General features: G+C 51.0%; 2 protein-coding genes across 3 annotated transcripts in view; one reads left to right on the forward strand and one right to left on the reverse strand.

The window, feature by feature from the left end:
• Positions 1-278: 278 nt before the first annotated feature.
• LOC119102527 (glyoxylate/hydroxypyruvate reductase A) lies at positions 279-4,833 on the forward strand. Its single transcript, XM_037225910.1, has 6 exons — positions 279-453; positions 797-966; positions 1,585-1,801; positions 3,036-3,123; positions 3,529-3,799; positions 4,634-4,833. Exons 1-6 carry the CDS (start codon positions 330-332, stop codon positions 4,763-4,765), a joined length of 1,002 nt encoding a protein of 333 aa, XP_037081805.1. The 5' UTR covers positions 279-329; the 3' UTR covers positions 4,766-4,833.
• Positions 4,834-4,950: 117 nt separating this feature from the next.
• Positions 4,951-23,104, reverse strand: part of LOC119102528 (glutamate receptor ionotropic, kainate 2) — a 53,722-nt gene continuing 35,568 nt past the window's right edge. The window contains exons 9-19 of one of the 2 annotated variants that reach the window (XM_037225912.1): positions 22,040-22,138; positions 20,589-20,696; positions 16,212-16,418; positions 15,846-15,930; positions 14,889-15,027; positions 13,410-13,547; positions 12,125-12,328; positions 11,033-11,262; positions 10,592-10,710; positions 8,865-9,011; positions 4,951-6,919 (exon numbers count right to left, since the gene is read on the reverse strand). In XM_037225912.1, coding sequence (XP_037081807.1) covers positions 6,728-6,919; positions 8,865-9,011; positions 10,592-10,710; positions 11,033-11,262; positions 12,125-12,328; positions 13,410-13,547; positions 14,889-15,027; positions 15,846-15,930; positions 16,212-16,418; positions 20,589-20,696; positions 22,040-22,138 — 1,668 coding nt within the window. In that variant the 3' untranslated portion in view covers positions 4,951-6,727. Of the gene's footprint in view, positions 6,920-8,864; positions 9,012-10,591; positions 10,711-11,032; positions 11,263-12,124; positions 12,329-13,409; positions 13,548-13,631; positions 13,770-14,888; positions 15,028-15,845; positions 15,931-16,211; positions 16,419-20,588; positions 20,697-22,039; positions 22,139-23,104 lie in introns of both variants that reach the window. The other variant, XM_037225911.1, reaches the window with a different exon arrangement.

Consider the following 23,104-nt stretch of genomic DNA (forward strand, 5'->3'; position numbering starts at 1 on the left):
CACAAGCACGGTGATCCAAAAGTAAAATTGTAGGTAATGATACTCATTTAAGGGCAATATGCTCAGATTCAAAGATAAAAATGCATATTTCAAATCAAGATCTATGAGTCTTTAGACTATTGAGATCATCTATTGTTGACGATATTGATGGCTACATGAACAGCTGTGAAATTACCCGTTTCGGTGCTAGCGAGTTCATCTGTTTGCTTAAGACATTCAATGCGCGCAAAATACGAATACCTCGCGTAGTCTTATTCTACAACGCTTCAAGCCTGCTGAGCCCAGGGGGAGGGGTTGTGGTGGCCAGATAGTTGCCTAGTTGCACTGCCATGGCGTCATTAAAGGCTTGCAGAGTACACATCATGCTGCCTCGAACAGATTTGGCCTTGGCTCTCAAGTACCTTTCGAAGAACGGCCCGGAGTCCTGCAGCTATGTCGAACTTCCTGTTGAAGGTGCGTCTGTGTCAGAGTCTATGGCGCCATTTCTCCGGATGTTGCCATAATTCTGAGGCCACTGTGACACCCCTACATATGGGTATGCAATTCTCTGCACTGCAATACTTGAAATTATGCCTTTTCAGGCTGTATCATTTTGGAGGAAATGTCACAAAATGCATTTTATTGTTTCAGACAGACTTTCCATTTTTGGACAGTCACCTTTTAGGAGCATGAAGAATTGTTTTGGAGGGAGTTTTCTAGTTGCTGTGGTAACACCAATATTTCCTAGATTGCACCAAAGCCAAAGATTCACACCAAACATGGAGTGTTAATTGATGCAATTACTGATATACCACAGGGAATGAAGCCATGCCAACTGACTACACAGAGGAGCTGCAAAAGGCTGAGGTGCTCCTTACTACTCCTGGGCTGCTAGGAAGCAGACTCTATTCTGTGCCTAAGCTCCAGTGGGCCCAGATGACCTTTGCTGGCATTAATGAGCTTTTGGAGCAATACCAACCAGATGAGGTATGCTTCCAGCTGTAAAAATGTAAATATTCATGCATTAGTCACTAGGAAATGCACTTCATGTAATCAGCCATGGTAATGTTTTCAGTGTGTGGTCACCAACCTATGTTGGTTCTTTTGGTGCTAACAAAGTGTACATTAGCAAATAGTATACAGACACTGGTACTGATTAATGAACCATGAGATGATTTTGGGCTTGAAACTGGATCAGGGTTAAAGAAGATAAAATGGTTTAACACCCTTTTTAAGAGGTCAAGGGGACTTTGACAGAAAGGTATGATTTCTTGATGGTGCTCTGTTCATACATTTATACATCATGCACATGCAGATCATAGAAACCTGGATTTTTTCAATATTGAGTGACCAATGACCCAAAAGTATACAAACTGACACCACTCAGGTAAAAACCTTTGTTAAAAGTGGATTTATTTCTTTGGATGTCTGACTGCATCATCAACAAACTGACCCAGGTCTACATGTTTGGATCAGTGAGCAGCACATGCAGTATACATACTGAGCATCACAATTTTTAACACGTCTGCACTGTTGTTTTCACTTAAGACTGACACATCATCCAACACAGTGAGAACCTATCTAAGAACCATTCTGTGTCAACAGCCTGAACCGCCGTTTGCCATCACACGGTTCGCCAGCGCCAAGTTCGGTCGCGAGCTGGCTGAGTGGGTGCTGGCCGCTGTGCTGTGCCACGAGCGCGGCTTTCAGCGGCTGTGGGAGGCACAGCGCCAGCACCGCTGGGCTCAGCGCGGCCACATGTACCGGCCGCTCTCCCAGCTCACCATCGGCGTGCTGGGCACCGGCCAGATGGGCTATCAGGGTGAGGCACCAGCCGCACGCGCACACACCGCTCCGGCAGCTGCGTCGTCCCGGCTGCCAGCGAGAGGTGGCATGACCAGCGAAGCGGCAGTGGTGTAGGACTAGACGAGAACAGCTGGCAGAGCACGTGCGGTGCGTGTTGAGACGCAGGCGCGTCAAGTGGCGTTTGGGTGACGGACTGGGGAGATCATTCACAGTTTTATGTGTGGTCCCATAGCCTCCGTAGAAAATGGCCCGTTATTACCGAGGTGCTGTCGCCCGTGCCCACGTACACAGCTAGCTAGGGGCCATGCATTGCGCGTCACATGGAGGCGCAGAGGGTTGGGATGGAGCATGACTGAAGCATGACAAGGGGGGAGGGGTGTTTTAGACAGCACGGCGTTTTGCTCGGTGTGGTTGTAAGTCATTTTATGTTTTTTAAATATTTTCCATCTTCAAAGCCGGATGTCTTCCGCTACCGCTCATTCAAGTAATGCGCTTGTCTTTCTTTTGCACCTCGAGCGTGAAGGAGCGGAACGGATGTTACCTGTTAGGGATGTTACGCTTACACCACACGATCAGCAGGGGAGGGGAGTTTGGCATGGCCATTGCATGACCGGGAAGGGTCTGAAATGGAATGTGTAGCATAATTAATCGACGACTTTCATGCTTAGCAAGAAAACTGGTTCTAACACAAGTCAATGATGCATGACAGCAAAGGTGACGCAAAATAACCAACTAAAACAAGAATTTAACACTACCAGTTGTAATAAATAAGTGTGCTGGGTACCATCAGTGGCTAAGTAATTGTGTTCCTTCAGCACTATGGGCTTTTAGCGGAGCGTGTGCGTGGGGTTGGCATTTTTGCTCCGGATGATTATCACTGGCTGTCAATGAATCATGAGGGTTGCCTTAAAATGAATTTTCGAAGCTTGCCTTTAGTCGTGCTCGCATCTTCGTAAATTACAGGTCGGTGCTTATCCCATGTTGTTTGGAAAACAGCGTAGGATGCGACTCGAAAATGATAGGAACGCCTTCAAAGCGCATGCAGGCTGTGTATTTTGCTTTCGCCTATGCTGTGCCGACCTGTGACGTTTTGAATACCTGGAGATGGTAGTTCGCACGCTCCTCACCTTTTCTGGCGACACATGTTGGTTGCTGCCCGCGGAGCGCTACAGGACCGCATAGCCAAAGCGCCGGAAAGCCCCCAGTAACTAAGTAGTAACAGCCCCACCCCACCCCACCCCCGTTTGCAGCTGGCCTTCTCTTCAAGCAGCTGGGGTGTCGTGTGCACGGGCTCGCGAGGACGGAGAAGGCCCCTGACGAAATCTTCGACAAGATGTTGTAAGTCGAACTGGTCACGGGACCCCTTTTTCTGCCGTTGTGAGTGAACAGTTAGTGTGTGAGACATAATTTTATTGATTCAGTGTACTGAAGGCCGGAAGGCACTGCAGTGTGTGGAGAAGAATGCCTTACTCAACATCCCTCAAGCAAGTTAGGACAGGCGTCGACCGTGCGTGCCGCCCCGATGTCCGTTCAGCTGCGCTTCGACCTCGTGTGGCCATGCGGTGGCCGGGGCTGGCCTGTCCAGCATGGGCCGGTCTGCCCAGCCGGGGCTGGTGTATCTGATCTGCCACCTGCGGTTGCCGCACCCTGGGCTTAGCGCCGTGCGTTGGACCCGGTCTCCCCGGGTCTGCTGGGCGACCGTAGCTCACCCCCACCACCACCACCACCATACCCGCCCGGCAGCACGAGCGGCCAACTGGGCGAGCTCATGCAATCGGCCGACTACGTCTGCAACCTGCTACCGAGCACGCCGGCCACGCGCGGCCTGCTGTCGCCAGCCGTGCTTGGTCAGCTGAGGGGTGGCCCCGTGCTCGTCAACGCCGGCCGGGGCGACTTGGTGCGCGAGGCGGACCTGGTGGAGGCGCTGCGTGCCGGCCAACTTTCTGGCGCCGTGCTGGACGTGTTCGAGACAGAGCCGCTGCCGGCCGACAGCCCACTCTGGGACATGGAGCAGGTCAGTCAGGGAACCGGGCTGGACTGCATCGGGACGTGGGAGGCCATTCAGGGGCAGGCTAGACTACTCTTGACCTTGGAGCTCAGTTTGGAATAGGTTAGATCGCTCTGGGAGATTGACGGGTTGAGGGTCATCAGGATAGACCGTTTCGAGCCGCGGAAGCCAGGAGGGGAGCAGGCAGGGAAGACAGCAATACAAAGTGGTACAACAGGTCGCGACAGTTCCTAAGAAACGTTTTACGATGCGGGCGGTAAGGTGATGAGATCTGCGAGGGAAACGTGGGCTGCAAGAGCCCACATCAATCCCGAGTGCGGAGAATCGCGTAGCGGTGGGATTATGACCATACTGCATGGCGTGACCAGAGACTTTGCAACCGTTTGGATGGTATTTAGTAGGTTCTTTCATAGCAAAGGAGAGGATTACGCACGCTGGCTTGTGCAATACAAGCTTGACCATCGGTGATGTCCGGTTATGCGATCCACCGCAATTCAGTGCAATAGGAGACTTGTATGTGTTCGTTTAAAGCGCTACAAAGGTAGTTGGCTCCTGCCACGGATTTAACTGTTGCGCTGGTTTGTTTCTACCGTGAGCGACGCCTGAATGCGGCGCTCATGTGTCCGGTTTTCCGGTTTTGCCCCCGGGCGTGCGTTAGTCCCCACGCCAGAGATGAGGAGCGTTTCTCGGCGATGAGCTCGGCCCAGCAGTGAGCGGACTGGTCGCTGTGGAGAGCGGTGTCACAGCCGTCAGTCGGCGGCCCCGCGGAGAGCACAAGAGCGCTGCACCGGACCGGGCGTGAGAGAGGCGCCGCGCTGACGTGCGGAGCGCCGTCGGCAGGTGACCATCAGTCCGCACGTGGGCAACATCAGCCGGCTGGACGAGGTGGGCCGCACCTTCCTGGACAACCTGGAGCGCCACCTGGCCGGCCGGCCGCTGCTGCACCGGCTCGACTGGCGCAGGGGCTACTGAGCCACTGGCTGGGTCCGGACGGTCGCTGCTGCACCGGCTCGACTGGCGCAGGGGCTACTGAGCGGCTGGTTGGGTCTGGCCGCCGCGGCGCCCTGCTGCACGGCCGCCCAGCGAGCCGTCGTCCCTACCCGCCGCCGGCCGGCCGGTGGCAGCGCTTCAGATGAGAGGAAGGGGGGGGGGGGGGGGGGAGGGCGGATATTGCGAGGAGATCGAATTTGCTGGAAGTTCAAACCATGACTCTATCTCGAGTGACTTCGCACTGGTTCGTATTGACTTCGAGCGTCAATACGCACCATACGAAATTGTCGGATCTGTTGCACGAAGGTGTCAATATTAGGGATGAAGGGTGGGCAGAATGCAGGTGTGTACTATTCCTTTCCAAATTTAGTAGTAGAAGCATCAAAATATAAATGGGCAGCCGCGTAGGGAGCGAAAAAGATCGGTTGTGTTTTGACAGATAGCCACCGACAACGCAGCAGTCCGCGGTGGTGTCAGTTGATGTAACTCTATCAGTGTGGAGTGTGTGACTCGTGATGTGTCTGAGGATTGACGTTGGTGGTGGCATGGCCCCCGTGCCGTATCCGTCTTCCTGCCGTGTTTTACCGCATCTGTTGCGGACCGTCTGGCGCTGGACTCCGTGCGGGGTGGCCCTGGGCACGCTCGGGTTAGCAGCCGGTGAATACTCTACTTCCGGCTAGTCTGCCCCACTGTGCTGGAGCTCATGCTGCGCTGGGCGTTATCATTTTACGTGCATGACTAATGAATAGTGAAATAAAGTATATTTGTGCCTGACTCACACATATGTGGACAGCGGGGCTGATGTTTGAAGAAGCCTGGCTCACTGTCAGTTGAGTTTTTCGATTGCAGCAGGACGCTGTGCGACCGACTGTCATTCGTCATACGCGACTTGTTTTAGACAGTTGTGCCTAAATCGAAATACAGTGATATTTCGGAACGTCGTCGTCTTGCCATTGACCATCGTGTGTCGGTGAGTGGCGCGTGCGTCATACGTTGTATTTGTCTGAGGTACTCACAGACTGACTTTGTTTACCGCCGCGACGCGGCCCAGCTCCCGGCCTTGCGAACATGCGCGCCTGTGTAAGCGACCTGTGGCGTAGCTGTCCTTGATACGACATTGTTTTCGTTATTCGAAATCGCCTGGACCGTGCTTTGACCCCGTAAGTTTGTCCTGTTTCGAAAATGCACGTTCATGGTTGCCGGCCGTCGGTTGCAATCACCATGGGCGTTGTAGCGCTGATGGAATCTCGAACGAACCGCTGGATACAAATATATTGTCAAGAGTGCTATCCGTTGAAACATGAGTGGGCTCACCACCGCATGCGTGATCCTTCCTCGGTTACCCACATGGTGTGATGATCGGGCGACACGAGGCCAAATGAGTCCGTGTGATAGCGCACGCGTGGACGGTGCACCCTACCGTTACAAGCAGCCGGTAGTGGCACCGCACTCAGTCAAGCCGCACCAAGTCCGTTAGGCGTTAGGCTCCCGTAACGACAGAGAGGACCAGCAAGCCACCGGTCGTGTCGTTACAACACCCACTTCAACAGCGCGCACTGTGCTGCACTGCGCCGCGCGATCTGCCTCCGCGCAGGACTCGGCTGTGGCAGACCTGCCTTGGCGGGTTCGGCCGCGTCTTGCGCCACTCGTCCCGACCTCGCGCCCTGGCCATGTTCAACTCAGCTCCGGTCCTCGGCCCAGATCCGACCAGTCTGCCGATGCCGATGTCGTGACACACGCGGCCTCTCCGTGACCACTGACCGCGCTCGGTCGTCTGGGGACAGTCCCGTACCACCAAACCCCAGTAACGGCACATCAGCTGTTGGCTTCTACAAGGACGGCAGCGCCGACGCTCGGGCCGGCCCGGATGGGTCTGCCGCGCAACCGCGCTAACCCTTCCAGTAGCCCCCGGCGCGGACGCACTCGCCGCCGAACGGGCGCCGCTCAGGTCAGCGGATCGCGTCCGGGGAAGCCGAAGCCGGCCGGCGCGTACTGCAGCGAGCTGTCGGTGCTGAACGGAATGAAGACGTCTTCAGCCTCGCCGGCGCTTGTCACTGGCCGCTTGACCGGCTTTGTGTTGCCGCGGAAGCGGAAGACGAAGCGCAGCTCGCGCACCACTTCGGCCGCGAACGGAACCTGCGCGCAGGCCAGACGTTTCAGGTCAGATCAGGTCGGCTCAGATGGGGGACGCCCGGCGAGCATCGCCGCGCAGGGAGGCAGGGGCCCCGCTGGTGTGACAGACGTAGCCCAGCCAAGCCTGGGTACGGTATGGTGACACTGCCCACGGCTTGGCCGTGGGCAGTGTCATGATGTCGTCGGTTGAGTGCACACACGCAACGCTTGCGTAGGAAAAGACCAGAGTGCGAATTTTGAAGAGAGCTAGTTTGGTGTGCAGTGCACGGGTAGTTGTCCTCGTAATTATGGGGTGTGTGAGTTGAACTGTTTCCGTCCCTCCAACTAAATGAGAGATTTGCATGGAGGGCATCAGGTTTGCTCTAGATAACTCGTGCTTGGTTAGGTTAAAGTGGTTGCGGTATATTGCGTGAAGTTGGGCTACGCCACTCAAATTTTCCAAACAAATGATTGAGACGCGGCACTAATATTGCCCATGGCCTGATTGTTCGAATATCGTGCTCGTCTGTTGTGTTAGTATGTGCGTGATATACACCATGTCTAGCGTGTGGGTGTACATCCTAACACACCTGACGAGCACGATAGTCTGAACAATGATTTCGTCCGTGTTACGATGGTAACTCACTCACCGACGGAGACCTTTGACAGCTTAGGTCTCACCTGAGGCAGGTACATACCTGTTTCACATGCGTTATTAGACGGAAAAAGGTACAATCACAAATGAAACGTCTTTAGATATGCCAATCTGAACTACCCTTAGCCATTTTCTAGCAAGCCTTTTATTAATTGAAGGTCGCGGTAACAGTCCATCAGGTCGTCTAAATGTTTTCCCATTCGCCTTCAGGTGGCCGCGGAGCTTCAACAACTGAATGATTTGACCATCAAAAATGTAAATGTTCAACCCACAACACACAGGTGGTGTTTGACCACGGCCCATCAGTTGTCCAGCCAGGGATGCGTTCTGACTGCGTTCATCTTGACGATGAACGCAGTCCAGGTGCCTATGATAAAGCTTCCATGCAGAATGTGTCATGTAGATGATGGAAGGACCATATCAATTCTGGCGACATACAGGCTTTTATCAAATTGTGTTGATAGGACGTATAAAACGGATACTATGTCTCCTGCGGGGTACGAGCGGAGCCGTTGAGTAATACAAGAGCTACAAGTTATACCTTACGCGATTAGAGAGCATACCACTCGAAATTAGACAAAGGTCTTATTAGGCTAGTGATCTTTTATAATATCAGACCGCAGCTTGAAGATAAAATGGTGTCGACGTGTAGACAAGTTTGCCAGACAGAAGTGTTAAAATGTAATAATGCAGTACTAGCAAGTGCTGTATTCAGAACCGTTTTGTTCCGTACGAGATCGTCCACTCAAAACCTGTTAAGGCTATTGATCTGATCTGTGCCCACTAATAATACGGTCCCTTCTGACTTGATGAGGAACGCGGCCTTACTAGTATCGGACAGCGCGAATCGTTCTGGAGTTATTCCAAAAATTGTCCCCGAGATACATAGGTTGCCGGTAACTCTTCGCCGCCCGCCAGCGCGAGGGTTCATGTATACCAAAAACATGGTGTGGAGGATAAATGTCTACAGACCAGGTCGCTACGCGGCATATGATTGTGCCTGACGGCCTCTTTCCCTGGGAAACTAATATGATACTGTCTGTGTCTTTGCGGTTCCGTAAGAATCAGATCGACTCGTGCCCCCGACCTTGAAGACACTGGCATTGCCTCGGACTCACCGGCCAACAGCTCACAGGCAAAGCCAGTTCAGGCTCTTCAAACTCGGACACATGAACTATGAAAACGATGGGACTGTGGCTAGTACACTGTGGGGAATTTACGACTCGAATTCCGACTCGCGACACGGAGGCTCTGTTTCTGACACGGAGTCAGGTCTTCGCCGCAGACCCGTGACAGTATGTGACGACCACTCACACCCTCGTCTCGACTGTTGCGGTACGCCTCCAGGAGGAATTCCACGGCGGTCACCAGGGTCGCCACAGACAGGCCGAAGATGAGACACACGAACACGCCGCCCACGTTCTTCAGCGACAGGGGTTTGACGCCTTTCTTCTTCTTCGCCTGGGGCAGGGGGTCACGCGTGAGAACAAATCCGCGTCACGGCCGCAGGGTCACTGAGATGAGATTCTCACTAGGGAAGGCGCTGAAGCTGAGAAAATATTTCAGACGTGCTAGGTTAAGTGCCATGATGGGTCCGCCAGCCGGGAGGATGTGCAAGGTGTCAATAAAGCGAAGTCAATGCAAAACAACATGGCTTTCGAAGAAGATCGCGTACGAAGCCTCGGATTTCACCTACACACTTTTTAAAGAGCATTAGGATGCTTCTTGAGCGTAAAAAAAAACACAAATGTGCCTCGTAATTCCACAAAAAACCAAGTATTGTTAATATTCGTTCTTGTGATCGGAAAGCCCACAGCTGCATTAAAACATTTGTAAAACCTAAAACAAATCTCACAACGGGCGCAAAGTTCGCATCACACAACCAGCCTTTTAATAAAAAAGTATTGAAATATCTGTGGCATTGACGCTTTCGCGCTTTGACTTATGCCTTCATTTTGTTGAAGCGTCGCCACAGTTGAAGCACCACTGTGTTGTCATCACCTTTACTACGTTCTATACACAGGCACAGAATTTGCAGAATTACAGGGTGTAACACAAAGACTACCACCAAAAGAAAATACATGAAATGAATAAAGAGAGTATGCCACGACGACCTACGCAGTTTCTTCAAGAACTTTTAATTATTCATTTAGGACTGAACGCTGGCACTCTCTTAACGCCGCTGTCCAAAAGAATTTCGTGCAGTAAGATGATTCACTGGATTGTTGCGTTGTCGCCCCCATCGTCGTGGCATGCCTGTGCACCAGATAATAGCCAGGCCCGTTGTCCCAAGATGAGGACCTCTGGCCATCGTTGACCTCCGGGTTGACTTTCCGTGATGACCTTGAGTGATGACTGAGAGTGATGACCGTGGGAGGTCAGGCAGGGTGATATCCCTGGGTGGTGACCACAGTCAATGACACCAAATGGTGAATTTGGATGGTGACCCGGGTGATGACCTCGGGCGGTCATCCCAGGTGGCGGTTTTGGGCGATGGCAGTGGGTAATGAATCCTGTAGGGGTCCAGGGTGACGATCCCAGGTGTTGATAATTGAAGATGACCAGTTGGTGACCCCGGGTGATGACCCCTGGTGGTCGGGGTCATTCAATCTCCGGCTCTATTCATCGAACGGGGTCCAGGTGATGTGACCCAACTTTGTTATATTTTATAGAGTTATGCTTGGGAAATAATGGAAGCTTATGCAATACTGAAGCATTGAATTGAGGATTGGTCTTGGATCATTTGTGGATAATTGTTATTGCTTTTCTCGCATGCGTTAAACTATGCTGTCGTGCATTGACATGAACAACACTTAGCTCATCGAATGGAGGTGCCTAATCAACATATATGTATCTGTGGTGACCCCCGGTGGTGACAATGCGCGGTGATCCCAGGTTGTGGCAGTGATCTCACGTGGTGACCTTTGGCCACGACGCTAAGTGGTGATAACCTGTGGTGACCTGGGTGTTGACTCCAGACAATGACTCCAGATGGTAACCGTGGACGGTGAACTCAGGTCATGACCCGGGTGGTGACTCACGTCGCAGTTCACGCCGCCCGTCTCGCCCTTCCACCAGCGGTTCTTCAGCTGCGCGAGCATGCCCTCCTCTTGCAGCTTGATGATGGTCTCGCTAAGTTCGGACGCCTGGACTGGCGAGTCTGCCGCGCCGGGACGGAGCCCAGCAGAAGTCATTGACTGATCGTGGCGTGACAGCAGACTCCACGAACACGATCGCAAGATGTACATGAAATGACCAGAGCGCAGGACGAGGGCGAGCTGTGCCACGGCAACCAATTCAATATTTCACGGCCTGAAATAAAAGACGCAAGCGGATGCGATAACGTTATGCTGACACCAAATGTACCAAACGTGTCGTCACAGCTATGCGACACCGTCACGCTTGCAAGCCCATATCGTCCTGCAGACAGTACAGAGCGCCGTACACTGGCGCCGGGCGACGATCCTGCCGCCAACACTCACGGTCAGCGACGCCGATGCCGTAGCCCTTGTTGTCGAGCAGTCCGCCAACCTGTGTCAGGCTGCAGCGTCGCGCCACATAGTACTCAAGAGAGGATGACTCCATGAAGTAGGCGTACTTGCCGTTGCTCTTTATCACCGCCTCGATGCCTTCTTCGTCGTCGCTGCGGAACACGCCCTTGGTCTTGTTCATCACATCCCACATTTTGTTGTAGGGGTGAACTTTTGATTTCCTGTGGGAGCAGAGGATGCCGATCAGATGCTTTGGCGCGGTGAGGTGTGTGTGTGTGTGTGTGTGTGTGTGTGTGTGTGTGTGTGTGTGTGTGTGTGTGTGTGTGTGTGTGTGTGTGTGTGTGTGTGTGTGTGTGTGTGTGTGTGTGTGTGTGTGTGTGTGTGTGTGTGTGTGTGTGTGTGTGGTGTGTGTGTGGTGTGTGTGTGTGTGTGTGTGTGTGTGTGTGTGTGTGTGTGTGTGTGTGTGTGTGTGTGTGTGTGTGTGTGTGTGTGTGTGTGTGTGTGTGTGTGTGTGTGTGTGTGTGTTTGTGTGAGAGATGGGGATGATTTCGAGCAGAAGAAAAACAGGGGGTCACGGCACGTCGGCGCTAGTGACTCAGGAATAACATTTACATTGGGTTGCCTCTACATGAATATTGCCTTGCCAACGTTCCAAGGTGTTGCTGGAGATCAACAACATTCCCGAAAAATGGCAGGGTTGCACTTCCGCCGAATAAAACACAATGTTGGTACTTTTCGTTCAAAGGTACGCGATGCGACGGCTAGGCACAACAACTTTGACAACCTCCTGCACCCGCGCGACTCATCACATGGGTAACACTTTCTGCTGTTTCCAAAATTAGATCATGCAAACACCGGCCTGTAAATGAGGAGCCGACTACACATGTGGAGAAACTCTTTTTTCCTTTCATGTGTTATCCGACGTGCCCACTGACCCGATTAAGTCCGCCCTGCGACCAAGGGCGAACGACGCGACTCGACATCTTCGGTATATGGCGCACTCGATGACCTGAACAGTCCACCATGGAGTCGTCGGAGAACAACCGCTCCTTGATTACCATTGGACGCGTTTGGGCCACTAACCTGAAGAAGTCGGCTGTGGAGCCGCCGGCGAACAGGCCGTACTTGATGTCCTTGTTGCGCGGCTTGACCAGGTCGTCGGCGCTCTCGATTGGGGAGTACCGCGTCTCGATGGTGAGGAAAGCGGCCAGGTTGGCCGTGTAGGAGGAGATCATGATGAGCGTGAACCCCCACCAGATGCCGGCGATCATACGGGTTGACATCGCCCTGGGCAACAGGATGGCTGCTTGGCGGAATATTCTCACCATGTGGCAAAAAGCAGGTAACGTGAAAACGCCACATGTTTGTTCATGACGAATATGTTATTGTTTTAAGAAACCAACCACCATCATTTTGCGAAAAGGACAGTTAATACTACGTGACTTTTCTGACGTTTTGGAACTTGCGTGACACAATTGGCCCTTTCAATTAATAACGGTCACAACTCTTCATGCATAAGGGGGCATTGGTTTGCAGTCGAGTCAGCACGCATTACACGTTCTGCATCGTCACTCAGACATGCTACGGTTGCTTAACTACATATGATCGTACCTTAAATGCTTCACCTACAATGCGAAACGACGCGGCGTTCAACAAGTGCTTGGTGGTTCTATCACTTACACGGCCCTTCCAACGCCCAAGAAGACACACAATAGTGCTCTGTTAGCAAGACCGCAGGGATTTTTTTTTAAAGGGTCGACAATTTCAAAATAATTTCACATGTCGGGAAACAAAAGGATGACACAAAAGCTGACGGGAGACTGTGTTGCTGCAACAGCCTGAGTCTGGGACCTAAAGGCAATACAAAGAAAAGGGTAGTTTGTATCCTCTCTGCTACATTTTTTCTCCCTGCGGTGTCATGGTAGGTGGACGAATCTTTGATACGTCTGTCTTAAAGTCGAGTTACTTTGTTAACGGTTATTTTACCGCGCATCGGCTTGTTAGAATAAAAGATAACGCCCATATAACTAAAAAGGTAACACATATAATTAAACCCGAGAAACGTTCGGGGCATTACAAGCCTACGTCATGCAATCTCTACGGATCTCATTCACCGTCTGTGAATTGGGACTGGCAGTTGGTTCTACACTACCTAAGAAAAATCTCAGACCTGCCGAGGCATATTAATGCACCGTTTTTACGCAAACTTTACGCCGTTGCGATCATGCAGTTTAACGCGAACGTTTTATGGACGTCCACTGAAATAACACACTGTAAGACTGAGTGATGGGGAAACTCGCACACTTCGCGTTATGCGCAACTAACTGTCTGTTAGCGCGAGCAACAGTCAAACTGTCGAACATCTTACTTGGGCGCAATATCGGAACCCTGCTGCATGAGTGACCCAATGGAAAACCAGAAACTGTTTCTGATATTAAGCACATTCTCGAGCTCGTCGGGGTCATCGTTGCACGGGTGCGGATTCTCCCACTCGTAGGGGCTGAACCTGCAACAGGTCAGGCCGGCGTCAGGCCGCACCAGCTTGCGGCGGCCGCCGCGGCGCGGCGCCACCGCCGCGTCGCCGGCTTACTGAGGCAGGATGTCGGAGCCCTGCTGCATCACGGAGCCGCAGCTGAACCAGAAGGAGTTGCGCACGCCGAACTTGTTGGTCAGCGTGCTCTGATCGGTGTGGCAGGGGTGTGGCGCCGACCACTCGAACGGACTGAACCTGCAAAGGCAGCGCTGCACGGGACCAGTCAGCATGGCCGCGGCCCGGCCCCGCTCGTCAGGTCAGGGCAGCGGCCCGGTCCCGCTCGTCAGGTCAGGGCAGGGGCCCGGTCCCGCTCGTCAGGTCAGGGCACCGCCCGACCCCGCTCGTCGGGTCAGGGCGGCGAACCGGCTCCCCTCGTCAGGCCAAGATAGCGGCCTAGCCCCACTCGTCAGGTCGAGGCAGCGGCTCGGCTTTGCCCGTCAGGTCAAGGCAGCGACCCGGCCCTGTTTGTCAGGTCAGGGTAGCGGCTCGGTCCCGCTCGTCAGGTCAGGGCAACGGAAGCCGACCAGCTTCGCCCCCTCTCCCCCCTCCGTGCCATGAAACGGGTGGCAGTCGGCAGCAGGTAGTGCGGTAGAGCCAAACACGGATGCCTGTATCAACGCCACTGCCCAGTGAACTATGACTCACGTGAAAAAGACAGGCTCTATCCGGCTCTGAGGCACAGACCATCGCATTCAGCAAGGTGAGGTCGTGAGCAGCCTGTTCTCCTCCGGACCAGTGCGAGTCAAGTGAGCCGCCAACAGCTGGCAGCCCGTATGACGCAGAAACGAGATGACAATGCCCAAAATGTAGCAATATTCTCTAAGGCATCAGAAAGACAAGCCAGTTGCTCTGGACGCCAGTTGTCATCGTTCAGCCCAAATCGTTGCTGAATCAGAATACAGATGCAGGTGCTCCACACTTGGCGCGGACGCCTTTACAGTCACAGCTGTTTCACGCCTCAAAAACCTGGTGTGGCATCCCGTTCGAATGGCAGGTCCCGTACCGCGGACAGACCGTTTTGACAAGTTTCCAGGAGTGGGCTGGACTGCGCCTCCATAAAATCCCCGCAGCTTACCGGAACAGCAGCGCATACACGCTGCCATAACTTAACCTAACCACTTGGAGCCATCAGAAGCAGCGACCACATGAAACGCTGGATTACGTGGCGACAGGAGGCAAACAGGATAAAAACAACCACATACCAACGCAGCGATAAAGATTTGCTGAAAGCTAAACTAATACCATGGCCAGTGTTTGCTTGTCTCCAGCAAACTTTGTGTACCGGTGTGATTTCCTCGCGCAAAGATGACTTACCTGGCTAGGACGAACATGAGGAATGAGACGCCGAACATGGCCATGCCCATGTACGCCCACACCTCAAGCGAGAAGGGCGAGAGGAAGGAGAAGAGCGACGGCGGCTGCTTCATCGGTTTCGTGTATACCAAGCTGATCCCTGTGAGTCGGACGTTCACTTACATTAGCTTTATTCAGCATTGTATGCTAGGAGTCTTGTTCTGACAACAATGGCCTTCATTATACCGGTTGGTACTGTTTGGACCACGTTTTGAAGGAGGCATTGACTTCATTGACGCAGCTCAAAGTTTCAAGCTGTGCTCATAGTCACGAACAATCCCGAGAACTTATGGCCACGAGTGGACTCGTGGCCATGAATACAGCCAGAAACGTCGAGTTCTTCACAGCCAATTCTTGCTTGATGGCGTCGTCTAAGAAACACCTTCTGGTCTATTCAAGATCCATTGTTGTCACAATAAATGCTGCCAACACACAAAACCAAAAATCCAGAGGTCCTAGGCATATGCTGTTTCATATATGGAGTGTCACCGAGCGAGATGCATTGGAACACAATAATAACGGTGTGCGGTTGTAATGGATCTTTCTCTACGACCCCCAAAACCTGTGTCTCCGAGAAAACTTGGTCCAAGTTTGACGAATGGTCGGCGACAACAAACAGGTTGATATTTTTGGACTTGATTTTTGCGGGATGAGAAGAAGGTAAATATCGGGCATGTACACCCAAATCTATCGTGATAAACAATATCGCATTTTTGGATTTAACATGACCAAGCTCTTCAAAAGAGCGTAAAGCATCTCTACATCAAAAGCAGCGACGTGTTGTAAGTGAACGTACCTTAACATTTTCCTCCAACACATGCAATGCTTTCTCTCATTATACTACCGGGATTTCACACAAGCTAATTTATAAACAGCACGCCATGTGGCAAGAAGCAGTGAGTCAGAGTAGCAGCATACCGAGACTCATCCACTGAGTGGTGAAGTTGATGGCCTTGCCTCTGCTGCCCGTGATGGTGAGGTCCGCGACGGCCAGGTGCGCCCTCTGGAATTGTTGGGCACGGTAATTAGTCACGCACGTGGCACGCCGCTACCACCGGTCGACAGTCTGTGAATCAGCATCGTCACGTTCGGCCACGACCTACTGCCATCGTAGGCAAGTGACAGAGTAGGACGACTGGCCCATCTGAGGACGTGCCCCCACACCGGGCATCGGGATCTGGGACCTTCTTTGGGTCCAAGTGCACCAAAGACTCTGCACAAATTTTCTGAAGTTCTGGGAGGGCCTGTGCATACAGATTCTGCAGCCGCGGCCACCTGACTCACATTCTCCAGCAGGTCCCCGATCATGCCGTTCCATCTGCCGGTGACGGGGTCGGGCTTGCCTGCCGTGCCTGCCCGGTTGACGATCAGCGTGTAATTGAAGTTGTGCGCCTCGGCCAGCTTATCCATCAGGTCGACACAGATACCTTCAAAGCGATCGTTGCCGCGTCGCAGCGTGGAGGACGGCTTCAGCATGGTGTACGGCTTCTTCTGCGGAGTTTAGCACCAGGCTTATTCGGGTCGCTGCTTGCATGATGATGTAAACCACATAAAAGTGCAGTGTCCTAGAATTGCCCACTTTGGGTGTAAAGCAACACCCTATGAGGAGAAATTTTTCACTCCCTTTCCCCATATTTTATGTGAATTTTTTTACTCCTGCCTGACATTGTCTAATCACACTTGCCAAACCCCTATTTCCCTTTCTGAGGTTTTGAGATGTCATCCAAAACCGAGCCTTGACCAAAACCACTTGAAACCACCAAGCATAAACGAGGCTCCGCAGAACCTGGACACTAATGGCTATGTCCCGCCTCACCTACATCTGAATCATGTCTATGTATGCACAGAGCAAGGGCGCCAGGTACCTCCAAGCCCAAGAACCCCAGCGACCCCACCCGTTTGCATGCATTAATTTTAGTTTTTTACAAAATGCATCACAATATGCAGCCGTGCGCTGAATGCAAGGTTTTTACACATCCCCTATTCTTTTGGTCTCACCACCACGCCACGAAAGTAGAGCCTGGTGCAAACACCAGGAAGGCCTGGTAGAGAATTTTACTCCACGTATTTCTTTTTCCCAAACAAACTTGACCACTAAATTGCATCGCTCCCGAAATGCATGAATGAAAAGTTCAAGAAATGCCTTATAAATTAAACTTACAAGATGAATATCACCATTCGAGCACTTATATTAACAGAATAAGTCAAAGCAGCTGATTATAAAATTTTTCGAGAAAAATACCAGTCTTTATATTCATTTAGCTACTTTTGTTTTTCCTGGTATCCTACCAGTGTCATATCACTGTATTTTTCCTTCCTTTTCGACTGTCTTTAGAGTTACCATCTGCTGCTGAAAATTTTGACCAACTTCTCTGCAAGATGCTCCAACTGCAAACTTGTACCTATTTTATACATAAATTGGATTTATTCGCCAGCCGCCCAAACATGTTTGATATGCACCCAAGCGTGAACAATTCACAGGGAATGAAGGAGACAATTTGAAGCACAGAACTTACTTTTATCGCCATTTTTGCCCTCTTAAACCTTCGGTTAACCGTTCTCTTGGTTTATGGCGGTGCTCAATAATGATAAATCCAAGCCTTTCGAGTGTCTGACTCACCAGGCTACCCGGCAAGGCATTAGCATTAAAATAAATGATGCCATACAGAGCCTTGGGACAAACCTGACGCAGCTAATACAAAAGTGTTTGATGGCGAAATTCTGCCCTATGGAGCTAGTTCTCATGTACACCTTTTACTTGTTTCGCATTTTAATATCGACGGTTGGTGGGCATGATTTATATTTATATTTGGGGAGTGAGTCGGATGACTCTGTCTGCCAGCAGACCATGCAAAAGGTACTGAATTTTTGTTTTTTGGGGAGCAGTAAGAAGCCAGTAAGTCCCCTGCAGACCAAGGAATTGCTTACGTTACCTGCTTCCAACACATGATTGGTAACCAAAGTTAGCCATTTTTTTGTTTTAATGCATCGAGTTTTGCCATAAGACAAATTATGATGCAGCAAGGCATGCAATGGGCTTATTTTGTTCTGCATTCTTGGTTATTTGGCCCAAATTTGTTAAAGTGGTCCCTTATGGCTGTGTTAACCACATGTTTTCTGTAGCTGTCATGGTTTGCTGACCGGCAAATAACTGTACTGTATATATGCACTATATTTTTAACACAGGGATACTCTAAGCTGCATAGCAATTATAATATGAGTTAAATATTGGTAGGTAACAAATAGTCAGACCACCCCATTTAAAATGTGAAGCAAACATCTCAAACTCTGTCCTTAAGTATGAATAAACAAGCCAAAATGGATGCATTTGCTGCAGCTGAAAAGGCAAGCAGCAATACTGATATGGCCATCTAAAAGTTGTCTTATTTTTGGAGAAGAGAGGCTGTTTTGCGGAGCATACCCATTATTGCCCTTGACATAGATTAGCCATGACAATCAAAATGAGTTGTTCAAAGTGATTTAAAGTGTTTTGATTTGTGTGTTGTCAACTTTGATGTCAACAGGCATGCACAAATGAACTGAATAAAAATGCAAGTTGGAACCAGCCAAAAACTAGCTTTAATGTCATGTTTTTATCACAAGTGCTGTTGTCAACAGATAGGTGAGTTGAGATGATGTTCATCAAATGGGCTACTTTAAGTTAGGTTAAGTTGGTCAAGTGCATGGCAAGTGGCAATAGGAATTGTGCAAGAATCAGTAACCCACAACTGCTGTTGTGATACAAACAGGTTAAACAGGATGAGATGATGTAAGGCCTCTTCAGGTTAGGCAAGGCCACTTTCATGGAAATAAACATTGGTATTTTGTAAGAAACAGTGACAAAATATTTGTTTTCCCTGACCCCATCTTAAAAGAAGCCAGAAGTATGTCCGTTGTGTTTGACCTGGTGATGGGCTGGTGTGTAGCAGTCCAAGGTTTTTTTGTTTGAGTGTTTTATGCTTGTTCAATTTTCTGTTGTTATTTTGCTATTGAATTCCTTTGCTTCGTTTTGTTTTAAAAGTGCTGTGGAAGGGAACTGAAAGGTGCAGCATCAAATTATTGGTGTTAATAATTTGTTATGCTCATAATACTGTCATGAAATTACCATGCTTTAACACGCCCCCGGTTGGCCGGCGAAATGCCCTTCGCTCAGGTGTGTGGGGGGGGGGGGGAGGTCAATTTGACCCCCCTCTGAGATCTCGAGGACTAAGAAAGCTAGAGACACCAAATTTACAGGGTGTCTTGACCTATACGTGAACTCACTTAGGTTGGGGTTTCAGCTTCCTAGGTCATGACCTTCAGGTCGAATAAGATCAAATAAGGTCAAATTCCAGGTTGGTCTCCAAAGCGCCCCCAGAACCTAGGCAACTGTCTCTAATGAAAAGTTCACAAGCCCATTTGAGGTCATTGACCTTGTTTGATCCTTTGAAGGTCATGGTGACCAAAATGATACAAGACTGATCTGCGTTTAGCACTTGAATGCGCGACAAAGATTACTCTAGGCAGTATGTTCCTAAAACAAAACGTTCGACCAGGGTCATCTTAGGTCAGTGGGCTGTTCTGACCTCCAAGAAGTCAATTGAAGATGTATAATGCGGTTCCTGCTGTCAATAATTCGAAGTGGCCACCAGAAGCCATCCCATACAGCAAGCCCTAGAGTAATAAGTCAGGTTGGTTTTGACCTTGGTCTGACCATCATACCTGACCTTAGGTCAACGTAATTTGCTGATTCAATATTTTTGGCGCCTAAGAAAGCATCTCAGAGATGTACGTCTTCGTCAAACACTCCGTTGTTATATCAGATTGAATGATTCCCTAGAAATTGCCTTCGCTGAAACCATGGGCTGACTGACCTGTCATAGGTCAGCGACCTTACAAGGTACATCTAAAATTTGTATGTCAAACTATCCGCTATGCAATTTTCTACAGCTATGCAAAATTTGGCGCGGCTACACTGCGCCGTTCAGAAACCATTCGGGAAAAGCCCTCGGGGGGGGGGGGGGGGGGTCAATTCCCCCCATCCCTCACCCGAGCGCGTGTTAATGTATTCTGTTTCACTTTAATGGCCTAAGATGTTAAAAAACGAAATGGCTTTGTCAGGTTCCTGATATTACGTTTATGCCAACCTGAAATAGATGTCTTTGTTTGCTGAAGCATCAGTAACGAGCTCATAAGTTCCATCTTTTTTTAATTGATTTTTTCACTCCCGCATGGTCTTTTTGCGATGAAATTTTTCACTACCACCCTAGTTGAAAAGCGATCCTAGCTCCCTGGAAAAGTGTCCCATAGTGCATCATCATCGGTGTTTGATTCGTGCTGTAATTATCGTGGTGTAATTATAGTGCGATCAGTGTCACTACATATAGAGTGCAGCAACCAGAACGAACCCTCTCTGACGTCATATTGTCGTATGTTGGATCGCTTTTCTCAAGCATTCGACAATTTTCGATATTCAGACGTTCGACGTTTTCAAGACAAATTTATCAGTATCAGTCTAAGATGCCCCTCACAAGTAAAGCTGAAAGCAAGTACTGTGCACAGTCATGCACCATCATGCACCATGGTTGGCTCATTGTTCTCGCGCCTGCAGCACAGTCGGTCAACTCCGGCGAGACAGTTCAGAACCTAGAGCGCGCTCCACCAGTACCCGAGTCGACTCACCATGACTGTTGTCACGACGATGGTCCGATTCGGTTGGGCCGTCTGCAGCTCTGGTAACTTTATAGGGACCATCTCGGAGCCGGCAGATGACCACGAACCAATCTTGACCTGGGGACCGAACGCCATCGCTAACAGTCGGGCACGCGACCTTTTTTGACGTCTACATGTGTTGAGACACGGCCACACATCGGCTCATACTCTTGCAGAATCCCACTGCTCATCCAACTTACCAGCACCGTTTTAACGTCCCATTTTAACATTCTCTCAACTTGACTCTGAATTCAGATAAGTTTTTACTTGTATACGACGGGGAAAGCCGGATGTTCAAATACAGTTTTGCGAGCTTAGCCATTGCGAGCCCTTTTTCACCTGGTGCATATTCACAAATGACTATCTGTGAGCAGGACGTTTTGGTGGCTCCCCAAGTGGACTTCATGTTCTTTATTGTTTTCTTTGGTTCAATCAACTGCACCATAGCGTGATTCCATAAAAAATACCTGGCGATTCAGATCTTTCGCGGCTAAGATGGGTCCATTCCTTAGACGAAACAATTTCGGAGGATCACATTTTGGCTCCGATTTTGGATTAAATTGCCTTGTTGCAGGTCACGCTAGCATATGTTTGTTGCAATTTGGCAGTTATCCAGCGCGTCGGTTCTCGCTGCCGATTCCGCCTAGCTCGGATGATGGTGGGGGCGATGTCCACAGATCTCGGCCATGCCACCGGGCGCAGCACATAACAGGTGATTGTCACCCACACCAAATTACGATTTGATTGTGCAGTGTATCAACGGCAGGCCATTCATATCTTTTTCCGTGTAATAGCGTGATATTTGCTTCAACAAATGGTTTCCATAAGCTTACTTGACCTCCATTATGGGCTATGACCTCTAAAAGGTGCGTCATTAAAAACAAGACAAGTAATGTCTTAGAATGGCTACCAGTAGACCTTTTCCGCTTTGCTTCAGCTATTCTAGTTTTCGTTGTGCATGCTCTGGGAAAGTGACCTCCGCATGCGGCAAAAGCGAGGACGTATTCAGTAGCATTTTCACTAAGAAGAGAAACTTGGTTGTCATGAGCATTATTTTCCACTTAAAAGCGTACCAAAAATGACAAGTGAACTCACTTCATATGTCATGCTTGCTTCAGTATCTTTAGAATGTGGAGCATTTCATTCAAGCGATGGGAACAACAACTGTGGGTTGAAAACATGGAGTGAAGATTTAAGTCAGACACATCTGACAGAAGTCCCTGGAACAGAGGAAGCAACAGCGTCTGCCGCCCGACTGGTTGCGCGAATGCACTACTTTTGGCAGCTGAGCCAAATCGAATCACCTCATGGGCTAGTCTCGTGACATACCGGCGGGTTACCTGCTGACATAGCTGCCCCTGCAATGTGCGTCATAGCAGGTCGGCGTGGTGGCGGCTGACGCCCAGGGGTGGCTTTCTTACCAGGTCCTGCTCCTGCAGCTGGATGACATCCAGACTGAACGACTTCCGGAGCCCGTCAGTATCAAACTCGACCGGGCCCGTCAGGCCGTCAAACTTCACCTGCCGGCCCAGGAGCCCATTGTCGCACAGTACCCTCTGGCGATAATGCGTCCGCGTCACCACGGTGTGCGCTGTGTCATGGGCCCGGGAGCCCGGGTTCGCACAGTACCCTGCGGCGATACTGGGTCCGCGTCACGACCACGGTGTGCGCTGTGCCATGGGCCCGGGAGCCCGGGTTCGCACAGTACCCTGCGGCGATACTGGGTCCGCGTCACGACCACGGTGTGGGCTGTGCCATGGGCCCGGGAGCCCGGTGTCGCACAGTACCCTGCGGCGATACTGGGTCCGCGTCACGACCACGGTGTGGGCTGTGCCATGGGCCCGGGAGCCCGGGTTCGCGCAGTACCCTGCGGCGATACTGGGTCCGCGTCACGACCACGGTGTGCGCTGTGCCATGGGCCCGGGAGCCCGGGTTCGCACAGTACCCTGCGGCGATACTGGGTCCGCGTCACGACCACGGTGTGCGCTCTGCCATGGGCCCGGGAGCCCGGGTTCGCACAGTACCCTGCGGCGATACTGGGTCCGCGTCACGACCACAACGTGCGCTATCTCACCGGCTCGGGAGCCTGGCGTCGCACAGTGTTCTCCGGCAATACTGCGTCCGCGTCACGACCACAACGTACGCTACCTCAAACAAAGACGTGGCGTAAGGTGAGTGGTGCACAAGCGCCATCGAAACTCGAGGCGTGTCAGAGAAATGCGACGGGGCGGCGTGCGTGACCACCGAAGGATGATCACCGCTCTGGCTGCATGTTTGCCGTGGTGCTGAAATGTTTGTTGAAACGCAGATCGCAGGAACCAACAAACTCGCCTCCAGCTCGGAGGGTGCAAGCTGCGACAGGTAATGTCGATAAGATCGAATGCGTCACGAAAGCGAAAAGCCTGCCAACTAAACGATGTCGCTGCTATAGATGTCCATGGCTCCCATTAATTGTACACCGCTGCTCAGGTCAGGGAGGCCGCATA

Source organism: Pollicipes pollicipes, unplaced genomic scaffold (assembly GCF_011947565.3).
Source record: "Pollicipes pollicipes isolate AB1234 unplaced genomic scaffold, Ppol_2.1 Scaffold_5724;HRSCAF=6776_pilon_pilon_pilon, whole genome shotgun sequence".
Taxonomy (NCBI): Eukaryota; Metazoa; Arthropoda; class Thecostraca; order Pollicipedomorpha; family Pollicipedidae; genus Pollicipes; species Pollicipes pollicipes.